General features: G+C 59.4%; 1 protein-coding gene across 3 annotated transcripts in view; it reads right to left on the minus strand.

Annotated features, from left to right (window-relative positions):
• Window positions 1–1,629: 1,629 nt before the first annotated feature.
• Window positions 1,630–27,113, minus strand: part of TMC6 (transmembrane channel like 6) — a 29,107-nt gene continuing 3,623 nt past the window's right edge. The window contains exons 1-22 of one of the 3 annotated variants that reach the window (XM_054047906.1): window positions 24,747–24,836; window positions 24,017–24,187; window positions 18,554–18,731; window positions 17,659–17,777; window positions 16,390–16,506; window positions 15,509–15,667; window positions 15,111–15,216; window positions 14,798–14,894; window positions 13,600–13,854; window positions 12,906–13,090; window positions 12,510–12,654; window positions 9,840–9,995; window positions 9,423–9,598; window positions 8,908–8,992; window positions 7,485–7,582; window positions 7,216–7,311; window positions 6,049–6,124; window positions 5,576–5,709; window positions 4,870–5,046; window positions 3,934–4,012; window positions 2,995–3,073; window positions 1,630–2,185 (exon numbers count right to left, since the gene is read on the minus strand). In XM_054047906.1, the coding sequence (XP_053903881.1) occupies window positions 3,002–3,073; window positions 3,934–4,012; window positions 4,870–5,046; window positions 5,576–5,709; window positions 6,049–6,124; window positions 7,216–7,311; window positions 7,485–7,582; window positions 8,908–8,992; window positions 9,423–9,598; window positions 9,840–9,995; window positions 12,510–12,654; window positions 12,906–13,090; window positions 13,600–13,854; window positions 14,798–14,894; window positions 15,111–15,216; window positions 15,509–15,667; window positions 16,390–16,506; window positions 17,659–17,777; window positions 18,554–18,609 (2,388 nt within the window). In that variant the 5' untranslated portion in view covers window positions 18,610–18,731; window positions 24,017–24,187; window positions 24,747–24,836 and the 3' untranslated portion in view covers window positions 1,630–2,185; window positions 2,995–3,001. Of the gene's footprint in view, window positions 2,238–2,994; window positions 3,074–3,933; window positions 4,013–4,869; window positions 5,047–5,575; window positions 5,710–6,048; window positions 6,125–7,215; window positions 7,312–7,484; window positions 7,583–8,907; window positions 8,993–9,422; window positions 9,599–9,839; window positions 9,996–12,509; window positions 12,655–12,905; window positions 13,091–13,599; window positions 13,855–14,797; window positions 14,895–15,110; window positions 15,217–15,508; window positions 15,668–16,389; window positions 16,507–17,658; window positions 17,778–18,553; window positions 18,732–24,016; window positions 24,188–24,746; window positions 24,837–27,113 lie in introns of those variants that run through there. The other 2 variants (XM_054047904.1, XM_054047905.1) reach the window with 2 other exon arrangements.

The raw sequence follows: 27,113 nt of genomic DNA on the forward strand, positions 1-27,113 counted from the left end.
ACATTTGAAATCAGAGGCAGTGGAGGCCTGGAGTCTTCCCTGGAGAGATGATGCATTTTAATAGGTACTTGAAGCCTACAGAGAGGGTGACATGGTTCCTCTCCCACTGGCTAGGGCATTGACCTTGTGACACTGGCAGACCAGGTGCCAGCTAATGTCAAGGCCCCTGGGTCCCAAGTGAACACTGACAAATGCAGAGCTGGAACCAGGCTGGCTGCCCTGTGTGTTAGGATTGTTAATGCAGGTATTAGACTTATAAATGTGCTTAGTGTTCAGACTTTATTAAACGCATGTAACTTGCTGCCTGCATTAATCTCACTTATCCCATGTTATAAGTGAATACTTACGGGTTTGCTCTGGAACTGTAAATCACCAGGCAGGAGAGAAGCATTAACAAACATGAAATACCAATTGCCCAGGAGGTGTTCTCTCCTCCCCAAGGAAAGAAGGTCCATCAACACCAGATGAACCATTGTGGGACATCAGAGGACAAAAGATTTGTTGATTGCTCCCCCCACCGCACCCAATGAAGAGGAGATGTGCAACTGAATTCCTCCCAACCGCTGGACTTGGAACTCCAAACTCTAAGAAGGAGAAGCTGGATCTTTATGTTGCTTGGACTTTGAGGGGAAGGGTTACTAAGCAGAAGCAAAAGATCCCCAGGGCTTGGCTGGGTTAGCCTTAAAGAACATACAGAACTTACTTATTATAGAAGCTTCTATGACTTTTTGAAACTTGAAACTGTCACGTATGTGTGCGTGTTCCTGCTTTAACCTGGTAAATAACTATTTCCTTTTCCTAGTTAATAAAGCTGTAGATAATTTATTATAGAATTGGCTACAAGTGTTGTCTTTGGTGTAAGATCTAAAGTGCAATTGATCTGGGATAAGTGACTGGTCCTTTGGGACTGGGAGTAACCTGACTATGATGATTTTTGGTGTAAGGGACCATCTATCACTAAGGCAAGCTTGCCTAGGTGACAAGATAGATTGGCGTGCCCAAGGGGACTATCTGTGACTCCATGTTAAGGCTATTTTAGTGCCTGAGGAGTTCACACTTGATACTTGGCTGGTGAAATCTAAGTCTAGAACTCCCAGACAATGTGGGGTTAAGCCCAGGTTCCTAACAGTCTGCCCTGAAACTGGCACTCATGCTCCTGCCAGGCCCCAGGAAACAAAACCGTACTTGACTGCTCAGCCCTAGCATGCAGTAATCGCTGTGGAGTTTGCTGAGTCCATCCTTTTCGGCCTGGCCTGCCTCTGCGAGGAGCCGTGCTCAGCCAGCGAGATACAAAGGCCGGAGGTAGTTAGTAACTGCCAGATGCCCACGAGCGGAGCCATGGGTGACCACCAAGCTGTCGGGACAGGCTGCTGCCTCACCCCTCGTAACTGTGACAGCAGATTTTGGAATTTCCGGCTCCTTAGGGCAGACTTTCTGGGCAAAGGCTTGCAGGGGAAGGAGAAGCCCTGGTCAGTTCCGAGGAGAGGGCTCCTCCCCCACGCCTGCAGATCAGTGAATGTTAGAATGAACGGCCACATGAGCTCCCGCTTTTCACAGCCATGTGGCAGCAAACACTCACCAGCAACCAGCTGGGCCAGTTACTGAAGAACTTGAAAACAACAAAATAAATGGCTGTGCTATTCACACTCCTAACTCAACGGGGAGCTTAGAAAGAGGGAGCGTGGTTTTAATAGTAACAGAGCTAACATGTCCCCAGGGGAGGGGCTTCCTGAAAACCACCCAGCCGCTGGGACAGCCAGGTTGGGGTTCGGTGGCTCCGCAGACACCAGCGGAAGGCCAGCAGCATTAGACGAGAGGCAGGTTTGGGCCCTCACTGTTAGAACCCGTTGGCACCAGGTGTGCTCGGCTCCAGCAGTGCCTGACAGCCTGCGTGGCTTCTGGACCCTGTGCCCCAATGGAAGGCAAGGTCTCGGCAGCCTTCCCCGGAGAGACAGAGTTACAAGCACCAGTACATGGTAGGAGTGGAGGTTTTTGCCCACGGATAACGCGCCAGTGCAGCTGTTGGGCAGGGCCCGGGTGCCAGCACCAGCAGGAGACTGGTTTTCTCAGTGACACATCTGCATCTCTCAGCGCAGCCCTGTAAAGTCCGGCAAATCTTCTCTGGCCGTTCAGAAGGTGCTCGGAGAGGCCAGGGTCCATTCCCAGCTCCGGTCTCTCCGGGAGGCTGCGGCCAGAGAGAAAGTTCTGGTCACACATTCAGCTCTTCCAGGGGGCTCCTACAGCACAAAGGGAGCGCTTCAGTCATTATCATCAGCAAATCTTTAGGCTCCTATAGCGTCAAAGGCTCCTCGGGTCCTGGCTCCCGGTGTGGGTGCTGCCCAGACACACAGGGAAATGGTCCCTCGCTCCAGAAGCTCACAGTCCAGCCTCTCTGCAGACTCTGGTTCCTGCACGCCCCCCTTGCCCCGGGATTGGATGGGGCAACTTGCGCCCTCTGGTGTCCTCGCTGTGGAACAGCAGGGCCAGGGATTGAATGGCCGGGGGGGTGGGGAAAGGGTTTCCCAGTGAACGAGGCATGAGCAGCCATTCATTCCCTGTGGTGGGTGTGGGGCCCGGTCTGCCTTGGTACGAAGTCAGCCGGGAACATTGTACCTATTTGCCTCTGCCATAGGAAGCTGAGGCTGGTGTGCGATGCCCATCTAAGTCCCTGTTGCGGCCCAGCAGCTGTGGTAGAGATTTCGCTCCTCTGCAGTGGAGCGTATCCGGAGACGCTCAGGCAATTCCCTGCAGTTTCTGTTTGCCCCCCCGCCCCCAGACGCCCTTTGCTTTGCTGCTCTCGCTGCTACCTGCACAGCCCGGAGCTGTCCTGAACTCAGCTGGGCGGGGACAGCGGAAAGGACACCCTGTCACTCACAGAACAAGGCATTGGATGAATCCCCCCAGCATTTCCCTCGTCTCCTTGGAGCATCAACTTCCAGGCGCTTCAGTCCGACTCCTTCCCCAGCCCACCCTCATCCACGCTCTGAGCCTCACCTGGCGCTCAGGGGCGGGTCTCTTGCTTCCCATAAATGCACTGCAGCTTCTGAATGAGAAATACCTTATCCTCCCCTTCCTAGAACAGAAGAGACACCACCGTGAGCAAAGGGGGCAGAACAGGGCCATGGCCCCGGGCAAAACAAGCCACTGCAGTAGGAGAGATGGAGAAACTAGCGCTCAGCTGTTATGGCCAAAATCCAGCGGGAGCTGCAGGTGCTCAGTGCTCCTGAGAACAGGCCACTCATTCGGGTGCGTAAATGTGTGTGTCGGTGTCTAACGTTAGGCACCCATTAGAACCCAGAGTTCCTGGATCCCAGACCTGTGCTCTGTCCACTAGACTACACCTTGCCCCTCCCATCACCTCCCTGAGCTGTAAGCAGGGGGTACAAGGAGCCAGTGTCAAGCCATTGGCTCCTGTGAAATCTATGTCCCCAGTTTTCCTTATGGCTCCACAGCAGATTACCAATAAGTACCACAAATCCTCTCTCCTCATAAGAACGGCCACACAGGGTCAGGCCAAGGTCCATCTAGCCCAGTATCCTGTCTGCCGACAGTGGCCAATGTCAGGTGCCCCAGAGGGAATGAACAGAACAGGGAATCATCAAGTGATCCATCCCCTGTCACCCATTCCCAGCTTCTGGCAAACTGAGGCTAGAGACACCATTCCTGCCCATCCTGGCTAATAGCCATTGATGGACCTATCCTCCGTGAACTTACCTAGTTCTTTTTTAACCCAGTTACAGTCTTGGCCTCCCCAACATCCTCTCTCCTCACACCTTTGGTTTAAACCTTTGCATGTAAAAGGCACTTCTCTGTGCCACGGTAGGGCCTTCTGTAAGGTCCTGGCACAGAAGCTGGCCCAGTTCAGCTGGGTCCCCAGGTCCCGCACATAAGGCAGTAAGAAGCAAGCAGCATGCAGAGGCCTCATGAACTCACATGGGCAATCTGTTCCTTCAGCAGGCGGATGATTCTCCGATGGCCTTTCACCACCTGGATGTGGAGGTAGATCACAGCTCTGCAATGGAAGGACATGAATTGCAGGACTCAGGGTCTGACGCATGCCAGATGCATGGGCTAGATCACCTGCTATTCTCTCCAAGCCCGAGGGGGTGGAGGGGGAGAACTAGGCTGGCCCCAGCAGCCAGTCAGAGACCTCCTTTCTCACACACCCAACCTCCCCTTCCAACGAGTTTCTCTGTGCTCAGCCACTTGGTTCACTGCCTCAGGCGCACAGGGAGTCAGGAGTGGGACACGCACTCCGCAAGCAGCCCTCCAGCTCCACCCAGTGGCGATGCAATGCGCATGGTGGTGATGTCACACTGTGCTTCACTACTTCAGTGGGGTGACATGTCTGGCCTCCCGAGACTCAGATCAGGACCCCTCTAATGCAGAAGAGGCAGCTCCACTGCTTGGTTCAGGAAAGCTGCTCCATTAGCTGCCGGAGCAGCAGCACCCACACTAGGGTGACCAGACAGCAAGTGTGAAAAATCGGGACAGGGGGTGGGGGATAATAGGATCTTGTATAAGAAAAAGACCCCACAATCAGGACTGTCCCTATAAAATCGTGACATCTGGTCACCCTAACCCACACCTTCTACCAGGCTTCCACCCGTGGGAGAGTGAGACCGTGGTAAGGAGAAATAACAGCTAGGTTCAAAGGGCCGTGCCAAACGGGTGCAGGACCAGTACTGCTCTCTGGGCCAAGGCAGGAATGCTCCTGGGTGACACTGTCCTGGCTGACCAGGCAGCTCGAAGTACAAGGACTGAACCCCTGGGGAAGTGACGGAGCGGCTATTCTCAGCTACGGGGAGTCCAGCCTTGTGTGTTTGCCTGTCGTTTTCAGGCTTGGATTCTGAATTCAGTCATACTCACAGCAGGACTCCAGACACAAAGAACAGGAAGAAGGTGTTTTCCACCAGGTGTTGGTGGATCCAGGTGAACCAGGTGATGTTTGGGCTGGATTTCTCCAGCTCTTGAATCCATGTCTTCCCTGACTCGTAGATGGTCTCCTGCGTCCGGAATGGGCCACACGCTCTGGATGGTCTCACTCTGGGCAGACAAAGAGCAGGTGAAAGTCAAATGGCTCTTCCAGCTGCAATTCACTTGCTCCCAGAATCACCACCTGACCTGGGCTTTGAGCCTTCGGGGTGGATTCTAGATGCTACCTGAAGAAACAACACAGATCCGATTTCCATGCCACCTGGGATGGGCAGCCATGTCCCAGGAAAGACGTCCTCAAGCAGGGATTTGATCCCAGGCACCCTCGCTTCCCTGCCCTGCCCCCAGCAGTGCACAGGTGTTTAGAAACCGCAGGGCTGAGTCAGAGGCAGGTGAATCCTCTGCGGAAATATCCCCTGGCTGCCTTTATTTGTTCAGTGCTGAAGCACGCAAGGACTTACAGGCAGCTCCGAGACAGGCCCAGCCCCGAAGAGTGGACGGGACACAAAGGCCGACTGGGACCAAAGCACTGGGAAGCTGGGGGGGGAGGGGGAGGGAAGAGCAGTCAGACCCCATGGCTGGTTGGCTCCATTCGCTCGGTAGGCTTGGGCGGGTCTCATTACACAAACCATTTACTCACGCCCAGATGGTGTAGGAGAGGAAGATGGCGGCGCCCAGGAATGAGGGGAAGCACAGGAGGGTGATGAAGACTGTGCTCATGTGAGATGCACACCACAGCTTGCTGGGAGACTGGCAGTTCTTCATCAGGCTGGTCTGGGGATACAGAGTTAAACCAGCTACGTACTTCTGACCGGAGTGTAACAACCCCCCATCGGCCGGCACACAGGACAGATGCTCTCTGGGCCCGGGGAGTCCCAGGTCACCACTGCTACTAGAAATGGAGAGGGCGAGAACTGGTGCAGGTGCGGAACGCCCGCCTGACCCCTCCCCTCCCTTCCCAGGGAGCTCTCCCCCATTTCTGGGCAGAGCTGAATATAGAACCGGGCGGGGACCTTCCCCCATTCCAGCCTCTAGATCTCCGCTCTGGACAGCGTGATTGCTGCTGGGAACAGCAGCTGGGAGCCAAAGGCCAGTGGGCGCGACAACCGTTACCTTCTTGATGTAGAACAGGAGCAGCAGCTTGAGGATCTGGACGGCTGGGAGGAGGGGGCAAAAGAGAACCCCCAGCCTGAAAGGAAGATGGAAAGATACAGTAAGTTGTGAGAGCCCGGCTTCCCCCCGCCCCCCTGGAGCCAGTGGCCCAGCCATGGGGCAGCATGGTCATTGCCTTGTTCCCTCCCGCTGCGGGGCTTCCCAAGTGGACAATGGGCAGCTGCAGGGGAACCTCCGGGAGCTCAGTGGGGCAGGACAATGCGCTCTTGTCCAACGGCAGTGGAAGCCCACAAAGCCACAGGCTGATCCGGCCTGCCCAACGACGCGACCACCCTGCCGCACCCACGTGGCATGGCCCAGGGGCCCGATCCGGTCTGCCCGACGACGCGACCCCGCCACGCCGTACCCAGACAGCGCGGCCTTTCCAGGTTCCTTTTCCACACAGTGAGTTTCTAGCCCTTGTGTCTACAGAGAAAATCGGCTACATGTGAGCGGAGTGCGACCGGTGCATGGTGCCTGCGTGGCTCAGACGGGGGAACTCCACTATGAGTCTGGCTGGAGCGTCGGCTCGGACACCCAGTGCCCACATGGGCTGGTTGAGCAGCCGGAGGCTGGGAACGGGGAATCGCTGCAGGAAGGAGATGCAGGAGGAACAGAGGCGACTCGGAGAGAAAGGAGGACGGGGGGAGAAGAAAAACCAGGATGGCTGGAACGGGGCTGGATGTAACAAGCACGGAACGAATCACAAATAAGGCCTTGTTGCTACACGATGCCTTGTTCCGCCACTGACACAAGTCCTGCTGCGGGTTGCGAGGGAATCGTAATCCTGGCCCCCAGCGCGTGGCCATTCATGCACTCGCCCTCCTTCCACGCACGTTCTGTTCTGCACAGGTTCCTGTCCCGCCCGCAGCCCTGCAGTCGGGCACCGTCCCGCGTGGGGCGTTCTCGCTCCCGGGGGAGCTGCGTGTGCAGGGGGGTTAAAAGATGCACGCTGCTCTGTGTCTGAGCCCCTGTCTGATGCAGCCAGAAGCACCCGTGTGATTTAGCAGCAGCCAATCGGTTTGTAAAGCTGATCTGCCTCTCCTGGCTCCAGGAAGAGGCTCTAGCTACACGGGATAATGGGGGTGGGGGAAGCTGCTGAACCACCGGCAGCAGGAGATGCCTCACCAGGTCAGGGTCTGCCCATAGATCAGCTCCAGCACGTTCCGGGCAATGTCAAACTCAGGCCTCTGCTTCCTCATCAGCTTCTTCTCCAAGATGAGCCTAGAAGACAGAGAGAGACTCTCAGCCGCAGGACACTCAGCCCCTGAACTTTCACTCTAGCAGAGATCCACCTTGCAGGCAAGATGTGCCAATGTCCCAGCAAGCCACAGCTGCCTCTGCACGGCGGAGCGGGGTGGCCCCAGCACCAGGGATGGGCACCGCACGACCGTTACCTCCAGAGCAGCTCCCCAAGGAAAGTGTCCAGGAGCGTGAACATGAAATCCATCACCACAAAGCGGTACAGCTCCTGCCCCACCGACGTCTCCCAGCACTGGGAAAACACAGGCACAGATGGCATCAGGGAAGGAGGTAGAAATGGCTCCCTCCTCCCACCAGCTCTCCTGTGGCTCCAAGCAAGGTCTGCGAATACCTGCCCTGGGATCTGCTCGACCTGTGGCTCCCTCAACAGTGGGGCACTCCCTCTTGGCACCCGGCCCGCTAAGGCACTCTTCCCATGGCAACTGGTGGGTTGGCAACATTCTCACTCGCTAGCCAAACCTAGCCACTGAGCATTCAGACCACGGCACTCTGCCTCTTCGAAAGGGGAACTCGGGACCTTTGCTACGCTGCATTGTGCCATCCCCTCCCATGGCAAGGGCAGCAACGGTCACAGAATCGCAGGACTGGCAGGGACCTCGAGAGGTCTCTAGTCCAGTCCCCGGCACTCGTGGCAGGACTAAGTATTATTTAGCCTAGGGTCTCCAACCTTTTCACGCCCAAGATCACTTTTTAAATTTAAGGGCAACCCAGGATCTACCCCTTCCCTTCCCTGGGGTTCGGGGTGTGTGTGTGCGGGCTCTGGGCTAGGGCCGAGGGGTTTGCAGTGTGGGAGGGGGCTCCGGGCTGAACCTGGGGCAGGGGGTTGGGGTGCAGGAGTGGGTATGGGGTGCTGGCTCTGGGAGGGGGCTCAGGCCTGGGGGGGTTGGGGTGCAGCCTCCCACTGGGCGGCACTTAAAGAGAACAATTTTTCTCCCTCATTCTTTTAACAACCTTTTATGTACTTGAAAATAGTTATGTCTCCCTCAGTCTTCTCTTCTCCAGACTAAACAAACCCAGGTTTTTCAATTTCCCTTCATAGCTCATGTTTTCTAGACCTTTAATCACTTTTGTTGCTCTTCTCTGCACTTTCTCCAATTTGTCCACATCTCTCCTGAAATGTAGCACCCAGAATTGGACACAATACTCCAGCTGAGGCCAAATCAGCGCGGAGCAGAGCGGAAGAATTACTGCTTGTGTCTTGCTTACAGCACTCCTGCTAATACAGCCCAGAAGGATGTTTGCTTTTTTTGCACAGTGTTACACTGCTGACTCATATTTAGCTTGGGATCTGCTCTGATAATCCAAACCCAGCACAGCAGGGGTGGGAGATTGTCCCAACATCCCTGGGCCACTGGAGAGCTGAAATGAGCGCTCCTCTCTTTGAAGTGTGCAGTCGGGCCATTCAGGAGCTCCGAGTAGCTCTTGTTCCCTCAGCATTCACAAAACCCATTTAACCCTCATTTCTGCACAGCCCATGAGCGTGGGCTGGGTGCTGAGGCTCAGAGCTGCAAGGGTCCAGCTCTCAACAAGCAGAGGTTGCAACCAATTCAGACTGACCTTGTTCTCCGAGGAGTATCCCATCTTCCGACTCAGCCAGTGGTAACACAGCAGGCCCAGGACGACCATCTTCAGAATCAAATTCCTTAAGACGAAAGAGAAAGGGAGAGAGGGACATCAGAGAGCGAGCGATCCCATGCCAGCAAGAGCAGGGCAGGGATGGACAGAGAGCTCCAGTGGGCAAAAGCATGTGAGCTCGCCTGCTCCATTCAGCTGCTCCGAGATCCCAGTGCAGAGTGCCTGGCGGTGGAAGGCACCAGCTGCATTCCTCGCCATTGTCCCTCTGGGGCAGTCCCTGGCCAGCCCCAAGGGCAGCCCAGGCCTGCCCCGGAACCCACAGGTGCGAAGGAGAAGGAGGAAGACGGAAGGCCTATGGCTCACTGAGAGGGGTGCTCAAGCCCAGGTCCTTCAGGGAGTCCCGGGCTCCCAGTGCTGGATTTCTAGCTGTAGCACAGCAGCCAAGAGCGAAAGAAAAACCTGGAGGGAGAGGAGTACGCCCCACCCCCACCGCCTACCTGCAGATGGCCACGTACACCTCCAGCGCTGGAGACTCCTGCTTCTCCCAGGCTGCCAGCAGGTTATACAGGTACGGCATCACCAGGTTGATCAGAGACACCACCATAGGCAGAACCAGCAGGAGGGCTTCCTGCCGGGCCTCGCTGCTCCCTCTGTCTTGGCTGTCCTGGTGCACCTGGAAAGCAGGTACCAAGGGGATTACTGGCCTGCAGACCACACACAGGCTCCTGACTCACCTGACACTGGACTCTGACTGCACCAGAACATCCCTAGCCTCTCGGGAACAGTGCTACTGCCCATGTCTCAGCAGTGCCCAGCCCAGCGACTCAGCCCCCTCCCCGCTAGCCTGGGCTGCCCCTCCAGGCAGAGATGACAGCCCCTTCTGAGAGAGGGCCCAGCACAGGGCCAGCACTCACCTGGAGCATGTGTTCGGCGAAGTAATACACTGCGACGACACAGCCTAGGACGGTGCCCACGGACACTGCCCAGGCCAGACTGAGAACCACCATCCTGCCCAACTTCCTGCACAGGCTCATTGGGTGGGACTTAGACCGCCGCTCTCCTAGCAGCTCCTGCAAAACACCAACGTTACAGACTGTCCTGACTGGTACCGATGTTGCCAGGCAGCCTCCAGTGGTTCTGGTGCTGACAGGGAGGCCCAGCGTTGGCTGGGAACAGGCTGCAGGTCCGGAGCGGCGAACGGCTCCCCGGGAAGGAGGGAGTGGTGGAATGGATCCGGGAAGCAGCCAAATGGTTCTGCAGAGGGGAAGGACCCAGGGCCTTTGGACGCACCGAGGGAGCTGTTGTCCCAAGGGGCGGAAGAGGGGCTTTTCCAACACTAGGGCAGGGGTCGATCCTTGGGCAATGGGCCAGGCCCTGGTGTAACACACCCGTCTTTCAGCGGTGGGGATTCAGGCTCAAATCCCGCCTTGGGTCACAAGTGAAAGTGACTTTTGTGGCTTCAATTTAATCCCCAGCTTGCCCAGTCACAAGCCACCATGGTGGTCATTCCTGGCCCAGGAGCAGCCCAGGAGTAAACCAGCAGGACAGAGAGTGCAGCGCAATAGTGAGGAGCACCGGCAGATCTGGGGGGGCAGGGGCGGCTGTGAGTCTGGGCTGCAGGGCACCGGCAGAGCTGTGAGGGGCAGGGGGGGCTGTGAGTCTGGGCTGCAGGGCACCGGCAGAGCTGTGAGGGGCAGGGGGGGCTGTGAGTCTGGGCTGCAGGGCACCGGCAGAGCTGTGAGGGGCAGGGGGGGCTGTGAGTCTGGGCTGCAGGGCACCGGCAGAGCTGTGAGGGGCAGGGGGGGCTGTGAGTCTGGGCTGCAGGGCACCGGCAGAGCTGTGAGGGGCAGGGGGGGCTGTGAGTCTGGGCTGCAGGGCACCGGCAGAGCTGTGAGGGGCAGGGGGGGCTGTGAGTCTGAGCTGCAGGGCACCGGCAGAGCTGGGGGGGGCAGGGGCGGCTGTGAGTCTGGGCTGCAGGGCACCGGCAGAGCTGGGGGGGGCAGGGGCGGCTGTGAGTCTGGGCTGCAGGGTACCGGCAGAGCTGGGGGGGTAAGGGGGGCTGTGAGTCTGGGCTGCAGGGCACCGGCAGAGCTGGGGGGGGCAGGGACGGCTGTGAGTCTGGGCTGCAGGACACCGGCAGAGCTGGGGGGGGCAGGGAGGGCTGTGAGTCTGGGCTGCAGGGCACCGGCAGAGCTGTGAGGGGCAGGGGGGGCTGTGAGTCTGGGCTGCAGGGCACTGGCAGAGCTGTGAGGGGCAGGGGGGGCTGTGAGTCTGAGCTGCAGGGCACCGGCAGAGCTGGGGGGGGCAGGGGCGGCTGTGAGTCTGGGCTGCAGGGCACCGGCAGAGCTGAGGGGGTAGGGGGGGCTGTGAGTCTGGGCTGCAGGGCACCGGCAGAGCTGGGGGGGGGGCAGGGGTGGCTGTGAGTCTGGGCTGCACGGCACCGGCAGAGCTGGGGGGGGCAGGGGGGGCTGTGAGTCTGGGCTGCAGGGCACCGGCAGAGCTGTGAGGGGCAGGGGCGGCTGTGAGTCTGGGCTGCAGGGCACCGGCAGAGCTGGGGGGGGCAGGGGGGGCTGTGAGTCTGGGCTGCAGGGCACCGGCAGAGCTGTGAGGGGCAGGGGGGGCTGTGAGTCTGAGCTGCAGGGCACCGGCAGAGCTGTGAGGGGCAGGGGGGGCTGTGAGTCTGAGCTGCAGGGCACCGGCAGAGCTGGGGGGGGGCAGGGGGGGCTGTGAGTCTGGGCTGCAGGGTACCGGCAGAGCTGGGGGGATAAGGGGGGCTGTGAGTCTGGGCTGCAGGGCACCGGCAGAGCTGGGGGGGGCAGGGACGGCTGTGAGTCTGGGCTGCAGGACACCGGCAGAGCTGGGGGGGGCAGGGAGGGCTGTGAGTCTGGGCTGCAGGGCACCGGCAGAGCTGGGGGGGGCAGGGGCGGCTGTGAGTCTGGGCTGCAGGGCACCGGCAGAGCTGGGGGGGGCAGGGGGGGCTGTGAGTCTGGGCTGCAGGGCACCGGCAGAGCTGGGGGGGGCAGGGGCGGCTGTGAGTCTGGGCTGCAGGGCACTGGCAGAGCTGGAGGGGACAGGGGCGGCTGTGAGTCTGGGCTGCAGGGCACCAGCAGAGCTGGGGGGGGCAGGGGGGGCTGTGAGTCTGGGCTGCAGGGCACCGGCAGAGCTGTGAGGGTAAAGTCTGCACAGTTTGTTCCCTAACAGAGGAACCGAATCTATAATATGATCAGTGATATTGTTATAATTGGGGTAGTGCCCACAGGTCCCAATGCACCAGGTCCCACTGAGCCCAGGGGTCCCTGGGGCTAAGTGCTACCTGTACACTTGGAAAAAGAGTTCCTAATTCCAAGTGCTTCCCAGCTCCCTAGACAAGCCAGAACAGGCAGTGTTGCCCCCTGGTTTTAACAGATGGGCACCGAGGCACAGAGATTAAGGGACTTGGCCAAGGTCCCACAGGGAGAATGTGGCAGAGCCAGGGGCCAAACCCACATCTGCCAAGTCTCAGGCCATTGCCTGAACCTGTGGCCAACCCAGGCCCTGTCTCAATGAGCCTGGAGCCGGGTGGAACTCCTCTGCGCAGCGCTCACCTTCAGCTGTGTGCGGATGTTTTCGTTCTGCAGCCTGACGAAGCGTCTCTGGATCACCTTGTGGTCCCAGGCGCAGAACACTTTGATGGCAAAGTCCCCCGACGTGCTGCCTATGCGGTAACTCTCACCAAAGGATCGGGACATGCTGGAAGGAGGAGCAGCCAGGGAATGGAGATTGCAGAGAGAAGGGAAGGAACGGGGGGCATTTCCAAGCCATCAGTGGGTGCCGTGGGGAGCGTGGGGCTGGGGTAAGTCAAGGGGCAGAGGTCATACAATAGCCCAGACAGGGTGGGCCTTGTGCCCAGAGGTCAGGCGGGGTTGGGGGTAAGGTGTGCAGATGAGGGCGGCTGGGGGAATAATGCAAGGCACAGCCAGCGAGCAGGGAGGGCTCCTTACCTGTACACCAGCAGGATGCATGTCATGAAGAAGGAGACCCCAATGGTGAACACATAGGCCAGCGGCATGTTGTATGGGAGATGGCCTTTGTCAGGCTGGCAGCTCCTGCTGCTGGGGGTGCAGGGGTCGTTCAGGGTGAAGTTACTGTAGTAGCCGTAGTACATCAGAGTCTGAGTGAAGTAGCCCTGCAGGGAGAGGACAGGACTGGGTAGCTGCAGAGCAGGGAGAGCCTGCATGGGCTCCCAAGGGAGGTGTGGATCCCCGTCACTGGAGGGTTTTAGGAACAGGCTGGACAAACCCCGGTGGGTCTCGGGTTTCTTGGTCCTGCCTCTCGAAGTCCCTTCCAGCCCGACGTTTCTATAATCTCTGGGCTCCAGGCACCGTGCTGTTCAGCACTGGCAGTGCCACTCCCCTCTCCCGCCCGGCCGATCTCTGGGATCCAGCCCCCGTCCGGGCTGAAGAAATCCTGTGCAGGGTGCAGGCCCCATGCCCCATTGCAGGGAGGGGGGCGCCCGGCACAGGCCATTGCCAGAGGCACCTCGCTCTGGGCTGGAAACACAGCTCCGGCTGAAGGGGGGGTGCAGATCCGGTCTGTGCCTGAACGCTGAGCAGGCAGGGCATGGGGCTGGGGGACGCAGACCGAGGGAGCTGGGAGGAGGGTCTCTGAGGTCTCGCCCTCCAGCGCAGTACTCACCGCCCCAGTGAGGAGCTCGAGCCCCGTGAAGAGCCTGCTGTTCTCGGCGGCCGGGGGGTATGCAGCCTGCGTGGCTACCACGAAGATCAAGAGAGTCAGGAACAAGAAGACGTTGAACGCGAGAAGCGTCTTGAGGAAGAGGAAGTAGGACAAGACACTGGAGCCGAAGCGGCCGCTGATCTGCTTCAGGGAATGATGCCAGGGCTGGAGGGAGTGGAGGAGGGAGAGGAACCCATCCCAGAGACTCCGGAACCCCTGGAGGGGAACAGAACCCAGGTCAGAAAAGGGGGCCAGGGCCACCCGTCTGAGCCAGCCCTGCAGCCCCTCCCCTCTCAGTTGTGGGAATCACTGCAGTGCGCATGCTGCCACCATCTCGCAAGGCCCAAGTCTGCCGTGCTCCCCTCTGCTGCTCCCGGCCCCTTCGCCTTCCTTCCGCTCAGCTACTCCAGCCAGGGCTTTGCTGAGAGGCCCAGAGGCGCAGACGGGACGGACAGAGATGTACCACGCCTGGCGGCTGTGACTGGAAGAGGTGTGCGTCCTTTCAGCATCCCGCTGTTTGGGCTGCACTGCTGGAGTCACCGGGGGAAGGGATGTCACCAGCTGGGGGCCTCTGTGCCCCTACCAGAACCGGGGCCCCCCCACCATTCCCCACCAGCGCCAGGGCTCAGCCCGGGCAGGTCCTTGCCCAATGCCAGCGACAGCTCCAGGCAGTGAGGACTCAGCGTCACAAGGAGAGAAGCCCCAGTGGCATTAACAGAACCGCCCCGGCCAGTGAGCGCTGGGCTAGACCCTTCCCAGCAGAAATCCCCAGCCTTCAGCTTCCCGGGACACACAGGGGCCAGGCAAGGCACCTGTTCCCACCGACACTGGAGCCCCCCAGGGCCCCCCTCCCTGGGGGAATTTATCTGAGCTGCTTCATAAACAACTGGGGGGAAATCAGCCGCTGTCTCGATTCCCAGCGAGAAACAGGAGTGCAGCAGGGCCTGGCGCGAACCGCAAGACTCTGTCAGGGGCCACAGCCTGGGCGTGGGCAGTGCGGGGAGGGAGAGGCGATGGGGGCTCCTGTCCTGCAGCATGGGGCTTTGACTCCGTGAGAGGTAACCGGTTTCTCCAGACAAAAATCTCCTCCACCCCTCCTGGCCCCGTGGCCGGTGCTGGCACCTGCCGGGGAGGGGGGGGGGAAGGGGGGCAGACTTACTATGAGGAAGCCATGTTTGAGTTGGCCACAGCAGGACAAAGGCCTCCTGGTCCTGTCAGGTTTCCTCAGGATGCTTCTGTATCCACCCAACTCCTGCCTGCAACACACAGTCCCGTCACTCCACGGCTCAGACACCACGCGGGAGGGGACAGCTCTGCTCTCGGGGGGCCCCACGCCGCCCGCAGGACACCGGCCTGCTCTATTCACCCCCACGCTCTGAGCCCCCACCCCACCCAGGGTCCTCAGGCCAAGAGACTCCACTTAGGTGAGGGGCAGAGCTGGCACCTGCTGCTTCCCCGGGGGGGGGACGGACCTGATGCTGCGTTTCTCTGCCAGGCTCACGGGCATCGCCTGCAGCATGTGGCTCCTCTGGGTGCTCGAGAGGCTCTGTAGCTCCTTCACCAGCAGGCTCTGTGTTTCTGTGTGGGGAGGAGAATCGCAGCAAGGATCACGCTGGGCAAAGTGGGGCACCCTTGGCAGAAGACAGGCTGCAGGGACCGGCCCGTTCTCAGCCAAGGGGGGGGAGCAGGGAAGGAGACAGGGCAGGAATTCCGCTCCAGACCATCGCCCCAGCTCAGCGTGGCTGCCATCCCGAGCGGGGGCGCTGGACACATTGCCCCCCAATCCCAAGGGGGGGAACTGGGATGCCTGGCCCTGCAGCCTGCGCAGTGCATGGCACTCCCAGCACCAGCTCCAGCAATAGCGACTCACCTTTCTGCTCTGCGTGGCCGGAGTCCAGCTCCAGGTCGTACTGCCGCAGGCTGGGCCGTGCAGAGCGGGACATCTGGTGCAGCGGCGGCCGGCTGCTCCGGCGGCGAAGCTTGGCTGTGCGGCTGTAGAACTGCGAGATGATGGCCCCTCGGCTGCGCCCTGGAACACACGGCCAGCACGCTGGGTGCGAGCGAACGCGCGCTCTCTGGCGCAGGGAGCTAGCGGGGCCGGGCCATCGGCAGCTGGCCGAGCTCAGGGCAGCCTCTGGAACCGCCAGCTCCCCAGTGACAGGTCTCCTCGCGGGCTGCCCCGGGCAGAGGCATCAGGTCCCCCTCCCCACAGCTTTGCTTCCATCTGCCTCATGAAATGCAGATCCCAGCTGGGGGGGGTTGGGCTGCTCCATTTCCTACAGTGGGGGTTGGGGCTGGGTGGGGTTGGTAGTGTTGGGGTGGGGGGCATAGCTTGGCGCAGGCGGGTGCAGGGTGGTGTTGGTGGAGGTCGGGGGGCTGCAGCCTGGGGCGGACAGGCAGGTGATGGTGGGATGATATTGGGGTGAGGGCAGGGTGGTGTTGAGGTGGGGCTGGGTAGTATTGGTGGGGCAGGGGCAGGGGCACGGTTTGGGGTGGACTGGTATTGAGGCGAGCTTGGGGCGAGCAGGTGGGGGCAGGTTTGGCCCTTGGAGAACCACTGATCTGCCCCGGGGCCGCTCCAGCTGGGTCGGGAGGTACGACCAGCCGGTGCCTGAGCCATGCAGCCATGAGCAGGCCCAGTGGCTCTAGCCCCCTCAGCCCACTCTCTGTACGGGGATCAGGCCAGGCTGGGGGCGGGCAGCAGGCCTGGGGCTGGGGCTGCGTGGCTGGCTTCCTGGGGCTCACGCTCACCGATGGTGCGGCTGGGCATGTTGGCAAGGATCAGCAGCGTGGCTGAAGAGAAATCCGGGTGCTCTCCCCTCGCCTCTGGCTCCTCCCAGGCCTCGGTGCGATCGGATGCCAGGTTCTCTGGGAGAAGGGGAGGAAATGCACTGAGCTCTGCCTGTCGGGATCAGAGAGGGAATTCCCCGCGGGCTCCCGGGGACGAGCCCTCAGCTCCGTGCCTGGGCTCCCTGTACGCCTCGCTCAGCCTGCACCCGTTCAGAGCAGAGGCCTGGCCCCGAGATGAGCTGCTGGCCCCTGTGGGGCATCTGCAGTGGCATTGGCCAGAGGGCCCCACAGGGTCTGTGTGTTCCAGCACCCGGCCCGAGCTCCCTGGGCCCCTCCTGACAGCTTGGCGACATAAGAACATAACTGCCAACTTTCTAATCGCACAAAAACAAACACCCTACCCCACCCCTTCCCCAAGGTCCCGCCCCCTGCCAGGCCCTGCCCCCCACTCACTACATTCCCCCTCCCTCGGTGACTCAGTCTCCCCAGCCCCCACTCATTTCCATGGGGCTGGAGCAGGGGGTGGGGGTGAGGGCTCTGACTAGGGGTGCGGGCTCAGGGGTGGGGCCAGGGATGAGGGGTTTGGGGCACAGGAGGGGGCTCAGGGCTGGGGTTGTGGTGTGGGGTTACCTCCGGCGGTCCTGATCAGCGGCACAGGGGGATGGGGTGGCAAAGACAGGCTTCCTGCCTGTCCTAACTCCACGCTGCGCCCTGGAAACGGCCAGCAGGTCCGGCTCCTAGACGGGGGAGGGCCCAGGAGGCTCTGCACTCTGCTCTTGCCCGCAGACACCGTCTTCAATGGCAATGGGAGTGCGGAGCCAGTGCTCGGGGTGGGGGCAGCGCATGGAGCCCCGTGGCCCCGCTCCGTCTAGGAGCCGGACCTGCTTCTGGGGCACAGCGCAGACAGAGCGAGGGCAGGTAGGGACTAGCCTGCCTTAGCCGGGCAGCACCGCAGACCAGACTTTTAATGGCCCAGTCGGCTGACCGGAGCCGTCAGGGTCCCTTTTTGACTGGGTGTTCCGGTCGAAAACCGGACAACTGGTCACCCTACTTGGCGAGCGCTTGGAAGATGGAACGTTGTACAAGTAAATGTCAGAAAGAGTCTCGGGAGCACAAACGAGGCTTCGTATCTGAGCTATAACCTGTCCCCTTCCGTAGCACACACAACTTCTTGGGCTGCCAAGCGCCCCCAGATACTCCCGTGCAACATGCAGCAGGTCACTGCTTTACCTCTGCCCCCAAGGGTCAGCTCCTGCATCTCCAGCTCCTCCCCCTCCATGCTCTGCTCCTGGAGGAGCTGCTGGAAGGAACTGTGCACAGCGCCCTCATCGCACGGGCTCAGATCCAGGCTGTGGGAAACACGGAAGCCAAGACTGTAACCCGCTGCCCTTGGGCTCAGGACAGGAAGTGGCCAGGTCACAGGTTTGTAAAGATGCCAGATTCTAGCAGCATCCTCTTGTCAACTCGGCGGGGGCGGCGCTGGGACACAGCACCCCTGGCTGAATCCCAGAAGTACCCAAGGGCCCTGGCCTTGGATGTGACTGGGTTCCAAGGCCTGCGGAGCTGCTACCGCGCAAGGTCACAGAGCCCATGGGGCCACTGCCCCAGAGCAACTCCTGAGGGGGGTCACACTCACTGCCACCCCAGGACAATTCTGTCTGCACAGGGACGTGCTGCAACAATCTTCCCGTTTCCCCTCGGTATCCCCAGGGCGGCGGGTTCTGAGCTGCACGGACCCCGTCCCATGGGGTGGGCAGACAAGTGCCCCACAACGGAGGCTGCTGCTACAGCAGCCTCGCTCCACCAGGACACTCTCCTGGCAGGGCCAGCGGGAGCGTCTCAAGGGCCAGGGTGGATGGCTCGGGCTGGGAGGCTCCCTCCCACCCAGGCTGGGAGAAGCCTGAGTGCTGCCGTGTTAAGGACACGCTGCGATGGCTGTGTCTGGACAGGTTCCCCAGTGGAGTGGGCAGAGTCCAGGGCCATGCCCCTGGCAGGCAGCAGAGTGGGGCAGCAGGGACTACTGGACTCTAGACACCTCGGTGATGGGCACGTTGGAGGTGCAGGTCTGGACAGACAGAGTGCTCCCCTCCCAGGCAGCAGAGGGGCAAATGGCCATGCAACTCACCTGGCACCGTCCCTGCTCTCCAGAACAGCAAGGGTGACGGAGAATGGCTGGGTCATCTCGGGTTCTCAGCCCTCCAGCGGCTCGTCGCCCAGATCCAGACAGCACTGGGGCCTGGAGTTCTCCAAACAACACGCTCTCTCAGCAGCGCCCTCTTCTCTTCAGCTCCCACTTGTCATTTCTAAAACAGGCCCCACCCCAGAGCGTGAGACATGGGACGCCTGGGCAGAGTACCACCAGTGGTTCTGGCTGGGCGATTCCCCATCCCATTCGGCCCAGTAAGCAGGGGCTGGCTGCAGTCGGGTCCTGCTGCTGGAGAAGGGTGTGCTAGGCTCTGCTACCTCCCAGGCGAGTCCCACGGAAACACGCGGGCTGTGCTGAGCCGAGCCAGGCAGCACGGCACAAAACACAGAGAAGAGGAAGGAAGAGAGAAGGGGACCAAAGCTGCGATTCTGTCACACACCAACCCTGCTGTGCAGATAGTGCAGATGCAGCAGCGAGTTCAGGGGCTGCAGGCCCAGAGCCAGCAGATCCTGCCCTAGGGGGGTTATTTTCAGGTGTTTCTAACGTGCCCATCACTGTGGTACCTGGGCACCCACAAAGTTAGGTCGAGCAGTGACTGGAGCTGCCGTGCTCTGTGACTCGCTTGCTGGGTGAGCCAACCCACAGGCTCAGGGCTGCAGGCGAACGGGTTCCAGCCGATGCCCAGGGATTGCCGGGTTCAACAGGATGAGGCCAGTCCAGCTCCGGAGAGATCAGTGGGGCTGAGGCTCCCTCTGCTCACAAGATGCTTCTCTCGGAGAGTCCTACTCGCTTGGGAAGCCCCACAGCCCCCGTGGCACTGCCTGTAAGGCAGTCAGCAGGGCCCTGGGACAAGGCCATCAGCAGCGCCTGGGTGCAAGTGGAACTACTGAGACAGGCTCTGACCCCGGGGAGCTGCTGGGGAGCTCCAAGTGCTGGGCACAGGCTAAGCTGTGCCTGGGCCAAGGCGGCTTTGCTCTGGGTTTGGATTATTAATGCAGCCCGGTGCACACTGGGGTGGCCCTAGGCTCACAGCTCAGCAAGGCAGCGGCTGCTCAGACTCCCCGGCCCCGTCCATCAATGCTGCTACATCCCAGTACAATTCCAGGGTTACACCGGGAGAAGCCGGCGTCCCCCAGGGGGAGGATGAAAGTCACGAGGGGGCCCAGGGTCACTAGCCACAGGGATTAATCCCAGCCCCATGTCCACCAGCAAAGGCTGCTCCGTGGCCAGGCCTGAGCTCAGGCTCAGCAGAGCCGCTCACCTAGGGCAGTTTTCCAAAGTTCGGCACTGGGTCGCTCTGGTCAGCACTGCTGACCGGGCCGTTAAAAGTCCCGCCGGCGGTGCTGCCCGGCTAAGGCAGGCTAGTGCCTACCTGCTCCGACACCGCGCTGCGCCCCAGAAGCGGCCAGCAGTGGGTCTGGCTTCTAGGCAGGGGGGCCATGGGGCTCTGCACGCTGCCCCCGCCCTGAGCACCGGCTCAGGAGCTGAGGGGGTGGTGCCTTCGGGCCAGAGCCACGCGGAGCTGCTTGCGCGCCTCTCCCTAGGAGCCAGACCTGCTGCTGTCCGCTTCAGGCGCAGCGCGGTCCGCGGTGCCAGGATAGATGGGAAGCACCCCAAACCCGTGCCCCAATCCCCTGCCCCAGCCCAGAGCCTCCTTCCACACCCTGAACCCCTCATTCCCAGCCCCACCCCACAGCCCACCCCTCCACCTCCCAACCTTCTGCCCCAGCCCTGAGCCCCTCCCACACCCAAACCCCTCATCCCCAGCTCCGTTGGGTCGCAGGCATCAACAATTTTCTTCAACTGGGTTCCTAGAAAAAAAGTTTGAAAACCACTGACCTAGGGCATTTGCTTCCTTTTTCACACAACGGCCCTGATCTTTCATTGCAGCTTACAGACAAGGAAGCGGAAACGCACCGACTTGTGAAAAGAAACTGCACAGAAAACAGCGATGAGGAGAGATCTCTCCCACATCCTCTGCACTACGGCAACCTCAACCTCTTTTCCTCGGCGCTGCCGTGACGTGTCCAGACAGACACTAACCCCCTGGCTCTCTCTGACCCGGCAGGGACCCCCTCCTCGAGTCCTACCTAGGCATCGTTGCAGGTTTCCAGATAGAGGCTCTGTCTGTTCCCAGCCGACCACTCGCTCTGTGCAAAGCCCCGGGCACCATATGTCATGCAATGTGAGCAGCTCCCAGGCAGTGATCCACCCTCCGGCCGGCCAGCCGAGAGACAGGATGGTCAACGCTGGGCACTGGCCAGGAGCCCTGCAGCACCTAGGGTCAGTGCTCAGACACCACAGTGATAAGCCTGCCGTAGGTGGGTCAGAGAGAGGGAAAAGCCAGGCCTTACCCTGTGTGTCGGGGCTGCTTCCCCAACCAGAACTGGCAGGAGAAAGAAGCCACTCTCAACTCCCCACTCAGTTCTGATTCCTCAGCAGGCACCAGAACAAACAGCCTGTGTGTCCCTGCCTGGGCAGCATGTAAATGCAAACCCTTTGTCCTCTTCCCACACAATGCCCCATGCAGCCCAAGGCCAAGGGAGGGGCGTCCCCGTCTCACCCAGCCCAGCTTCCAGAAGGTCACATACCAAGATGCATTTGGCACCCTGAGTGAGCTGGAAAGTCTGTGCATGGCACTGGCAGAATGAGCGGTGGCCTGGGCAAGTTCCTGCACTAATCAGACCCCCTGGCTGGCTGTGAACACCTCTGATGGCCAATGCACCTCTCTGCTGAGAACCAGGGCCGCCCCGGACACCTGGGGCCCCAGTGTCTGCAGGGCTCCAGAGTCCCAGGGCCCAGGGGCAGCACAATGGAGAAGGGTCAAAAGTGGGATTGTTCTCCCGGTGGATGGGAGGGAGCCCCAGGTCATGCTGGGCTGGTCCTCCTTGCCCACGGCTGTCTGACTCTCGGGATCGGTGGAGTGTGGAGCTGGGCATGTCTTTGGCAGCTCTCCCCAGCACCGGATAAATAGAAAATTAAAGAATTGGGGTTAGCTTAGGCTTGGTTAAGGAAATCTCAGTGTTGTAAAGAAAGGCCCTGACTGGCAGGTGGAAGGAAGGCCTTGAAAACCAGCAGGAATGGAGTGGGGTTCCACCAATCACTAATGTGATAAGGGGAAGTTTCTAAAAACAAGGCCTCTGACCAATAGGGGTGACTGCAGATGGTTACAAATATGACAAAAAGAATCCATCTTAAAATGAGCCGACACGGCCCTTCCCCAGTGTTAATGCCTGAGTGAGCCCAGGCACAATGGAAAAACCGCTGGGCGCCAAGGAGGGGAGGAAAGGCCTCAGGGAGAAAGGAGAGTGTAAATCTTGTCTGGACTGAGAATGGAACTCGGGGTGACCTGTCCCCAGTGGGTTCTAGCTGACATCAGGGGTGGGTGACCTGGCCACGCTGGAGCCGACCAGCCTGAGTCTGAGTGCCCCGGCTTAGCCCCTTTGTGGGTGTCTTGATCAAATGCTCAGGAATGTTTTGTTCTGTAGGGGATGTAGGACATTGCTTACTGAGTTTGGCTTTTCAGGCATGTTCAGAGCAATTGTATAAATACCAAGTGGCCCTTGGATTTAATAAAGGAATTTATGGTTCAGCTTTTGTTTCGTGGTTTCCCATATTGATAATTCCAGCACGCAGCCAGTGGTGGATTAGCCACTGGGCTAACGGGACCTGTGCCCAGGGCCCTGGCCAATTGGGTGGCCCCACAAAAAATGGGCCCCCCGTGCCCCACTCTGCCCAGCATTCCTGCCGGGGAGTGGGGTCAAGGCACGTGGGCTTATCCCGCTCCGCGGAAGGAGCGCCGGGTGGGCAGAGCAGGGTAAGCCCCCGCACCCTCACCCCACTCCCCCACAGGAGTGCCAGGCATGGGGGCGGGGCAAGCCCCCATGCCCCAACCCCATTTCCCTAGCAGGAGCACAGGGGGAGGAAGGGGACTGCAGGCGGAAGGGGTTGTGGAGGGGCCCTCACTTTCTCTGTCCCAGGGCCCCACAAAGCCCTAATCCGCCCCTGCACCCAGCACACTGAGAACTGTCATCCCCACGACGTGCCAGGCCACCTCCCCCGCCCTACGCAGAGATGATTCAACCAGCACACAGCTCAGCACAGTTCTGCGTTGCACAAGGAGGTTCTCCCTGGACACCTTTGCAGGCCGGAGCCCGGGCCTGGGCAGCACAGGCCTTGGGAAATGCCACATGCTCCACCCTCCGCAGGACCCACTGGACTGGCTTTAGAGCTGCCCTCAGGGGAACAGGGCTGGTCCTCTGCATGCTCCCTCCTCCTCAGCCCCCTCTCTCCCCTGCCACTTGCTTCCCGCACCCAACGCTGGACAGCGCGCACTGAGTGTCTTCAGGCTCTAAGGAGTTAACTGGAGCGGAGTCAGCCCCTTCCTTCCAGTCCTGGAGGAGCAGGAGTCTCACTTCACTCAGCCCTGCATAATCAAACCACTCCCTGCAGCAAGTCCAAGCAGACAGTGGCTTGGCTCCATTTCCCCTATCAGAGACAGACACTCCCTCTTAGGAAAGCGCTGGGCCCCCAGATAACTGCTGGCCCTGGTGCCTGCCTGGAACAGGTGTGGTGGGCACTAGGGAGCTGGACACTGAGGCAGACCGGCCCCACGGGGGCTTGCTCAGAGAGCAGAAGACAGGATGGTCCCAGTAGACGCAGGCTGCGCCTACCTGCGGTCCCCGCTTCATGAGCCACCACTACCAGTGCAGGCACCTGGGCACAAAACTCACCCTGGCTCTCCCTGCTGTGTGCACCCTGTGTGGAGGGCTCAGTCCTGCTCCGGGCAAGGGTGGCTCCCGTGGGGCCCTCCCCGCCTTTGGCCCCACAGCCAGCACAGACACCCCCCCGAAGAGCAGTGCCTGCAGGGACAGAGGCACACTGCACCAAAGGGAACCTCAGGAACCTCCTGGCTTTGTCTCTCTGCTCTGGTCTGGTGGTCCCAGGCAGCGCTGGCTGGAGACTCCGGCCCCTGGAGCTCTCCCTGCAGGTGTCGCCGTCCCACCAGCTGGTCTTACTGACCGGAGTTCCTGGGTGTGTCCCGTTGGCTCCCTTCCCTGCCCATATCCCCCTGCTGCCTGTGGGGCGGGCACACGCTGGGCTGGGGGAAGCTAAGCCTGCCAGGGTCTGTGTGCACCAATAAGGGGGGGAGGAGGGCAGCCCCTCCTGCACCCTCAGGGCTCAGCCCAGCTCTCTTTGCTGTTCCAAAGTCCATGCACACCTCCCACCCCACCCCATAGCTTCTTCCCGAGTCACCCCAGGGCTGAGTGAGCCCTGGCTGCCCGTGGCACCCAGCCCCGTGCGCTCGGGGTGGAGCTGGGGCACGCCGGCAGTGTGGTGCTACAGCCCCGGGCTGGAGGCATTTCAAGGAGCCTGGCCTCAGACCAGCTGTTTCTGCAGAGCCCATGTCAGCTGCAAATCCCCCTTCTCAGCTTCACTCACCTGCCCGCTGCAGCGTCCCTCAGGGGCAGCCCTGGGTGGGGAGCCCGCCGCTCTGCAAGGGGCGAAGCACAGAGAGAACCATCCAGCTGGACAGGAGCCAGCCCACGTTCCTCCCCTCACCTGGAACGCAGAGGATGCTGGGAGTCGTAGTCTTTTGCCTGTGGTGTCCACCTGGAGGGCACAATATGATTTTAGTCTTAGCTCCGCATGCAGCAAAGGACTCGGAAGCTCCCCGGGTGTGTTCCAGGCCTGTCTCGCCCAGCCTCAGTGGGGGCCAGGGCCCAGCGGTCCCAGGGATTTCCCAGATTCAGGCAGGCAAGCTGCAGTGTAGCCATCAAAATAGGGGTCAGGATGAAGGCTCAAAATGGAGGCTGGCCGTGGGCCCTGGCTGTCTGGGGGCAGGACTCTCCCCTTGGGGCCTCTGGTGCCCCTTGTGTGGTTCCCCTCGAGGGACACTCACTGAAAGTCGGCTCAGCGGGGAAAGCCCCGTCCCAGGATCCCTCTCCCCAAAGACACAGCATGGGCCCTGGGAGCGAGCGCTGCTTCCCCCAGCAGGCCCCCATGCTCTGGAGCATTCCCACCCCGCCCCGGTGCTGCATCCGTGATCAGCTGCGCCTGGCCACTGCAGGCGGGGAGATGTGTGGCCAGCACGTCTCTCCTCTGCCTTCCCTCCCTTCTGCCAGGGCAGTGCCTGTCCATGGTGTGCCATGGGTATGGGCGAGATCAGCACCTCTTCCCCCCTGCAGCCACGGGCAGGGTTGAGCTCAGAGCCTGTTCTCCCACGCTCCTTCCCGAGCTCAGAGCCCGGCCCCAGTTCACTGTGCATACTTCCTGCTCAGAGCACAGCATTTCCCAGGCATCATGAGAACCCGTTTCCTGCATGTCACTCACGTCAGCACACTGGGAGCGTTTCCAGAAGGTCTCATCTGTTGGGGACTGTGACATTAGGAGTGTAATATAATATTTCATTGGAAGATGACTGGGCCAGGAAGAGTTAATTAACTCACCAACTGACCTGACCCATGGGTGAACTGTAGAAACAGGTTAGGAAGATATGTAAATGAATAGAGCTTTGAAATGCAAGTCTGCATTGTTAGAGGTAAAAGGGTAGACGTTTGCTCAGGGCTTGTGATGTAAGCAAACAAGTCTTGTCTATTGCTATCACTTTAATTAAAAGATCAAAAAGGAATATTAACATTTATAATAATACTTGAGTGAAATAGTATTATTGTCTATATGTCTCTTTGAAGGTTGTGGTAACCTGTATCTAACTGTTTAATGGATAAATTACCCTGTGCTAATTGCCAGGATGTTTAGAAGGAGAATTAAGCCTATTGTTTTCTCAGGCCGAAAGGCTGCTGGAAATGTATAAGAACCCTGGGACACAATCCTACTGCATCTCAGATCTGCTTTGGGTTTCAAGAGGGGGAAACTTTAAGCCACAAGGATTGAGATCCCCAGTAATTGACTGGAGTCACCCTGAATATGGACATTGCACTATAACCTATGGACTATTTCTAAAAGGACTTCTGGCAACTACAAGATCACCTCTGCTATGTATCTGAACCTCAAGAATTGAATTCAAGTCTGTATGTATATTGATCTTTTAACCAACAAACACTCTCTCTCTTTTCTTTTTTAATAAATTTTAGCTTAGTTAATAAGAATTGGCTATTAGTGTGTATTTTGGGTAAGATCGAAGTTATAATTAAACCTGGGTATGTGGCTGATCCTTTGGGATTGGAAGAACCTTTTATTTGATATGATGAAGTAAGATTTTCAGTAATCATCATCATATCTGACGTGTGTGTCTGGATGGAGGCCTGAGGCCGGGTACTTTAAGGGAACTGCATTGTTTTAACTTCTAAATAACCAGTGAGGTTCTATAGAAGCTGTTTTGGGCTGGTTGGTAAATCTAAGTATTGGAAGATCCACCAGCGTTTGGGGTTTGTCTGCCCTGTTCTGTTTGCAGTTCACCCTGATTGAGTGACCTCAGTGGCTCCCACGGGCAGCACCGTCACAGTGGCGTAGTCGGCAGGATCCACAGAACCAGGTCAATTAAGCTTTGGGTCAGAACCTCACGCAGGACCGGCTCTAGGATTTTTGCCGCCCAAAGCAAAAACAATTTTGGCTGCCCCCCCCCCCTTATTTAATTACCCCACCCCCGGACCCACCTCAACTCCTCCTCTTCCCCAAATCCCCAGCCCTGCCTCCTCCCCCCAGGCTCTCAAGCCTAGGAGGGAGGGAGGGGGAGAAGCCGCGCCGCGCCGCGGCCACTTGAAGTCTCCCCCCCTCCCAGGTTTGAGAGCCTGGGAGGGAGGGCGAGTAGCGGCGCACGAATCAGCTGTTTCGCGCGCCGTGCCAGCAGCAGCGGAGGTGAGCTAGGGCAGCCGGGGCACATTTTTAGGGGCGGCATTCTGGCGCCGGCCATGCCGCCCCTAAAAATGTGCCGCCCCAAGCACCAGCTTGTTTTGCTGGTGCCTAGAGCCGGCCCTGACCCCACGCTATCCAAATTTGAATGTTGGGATTGAGAGTTTGGTGGGTTAAAGAGCAGTTGCAATGGATGAGCAAAGAGCATATGAGGCCTTGACAAAAAAGCCCTGGAAGATTTGTGTTCAAAAAAGGGGATAAGCTTTAGAAAGAAAGCTACAAATCAAGAACTGAAAGATCTGTTAATGGCCAGTGATCAGGAGGCAGGAGCACAGCCCTTACCTGATACTACAGAAACTGCAGAAGCCATTAGAATGAAAAAGGCAGCAAATAAACTGCAACTGGAGCATGAACAGAAACTAGCAGATCTTCGATTGCTGGAAAAGCAAAAAACAGCTGAATTAGAAGAAAAAGCTCGTAAGGGGCATCTGGAGCTGCTCGCTGCTCAACAGGAGACAGCCAAACTTCAGCTCCAAGTAGTGGAAGAGCAGAGAAAGTCATCCCCACCTGGTACTCCACTTCCCCACCGCCATGAGAAAAACTGGGAAAGGATGTGTCCCATTTACAATGATACTGAGTTTCAGAGTAACAGCCGTGTTAGTCTGTATCCGCAAAAAGAAGAACAGGAGTACTTGTGGCACCTTAGAGACTAACAAATTTATTAGAG

This window comes from Malaclemys terrapin, chromosome 13 (assembly GCF_027887155.1).
Source record: "Malaclemys terrapin pileata isolate rMalTer1 chromosome 13, rMalTer1.hap1, whole genome shotgun sequence".
NCBI classification, from domain to species: Eukaryota; Metazoa; Chordata; order Testudines; family Emydidae; genus Malaclemys; species Malaclemys terrapin.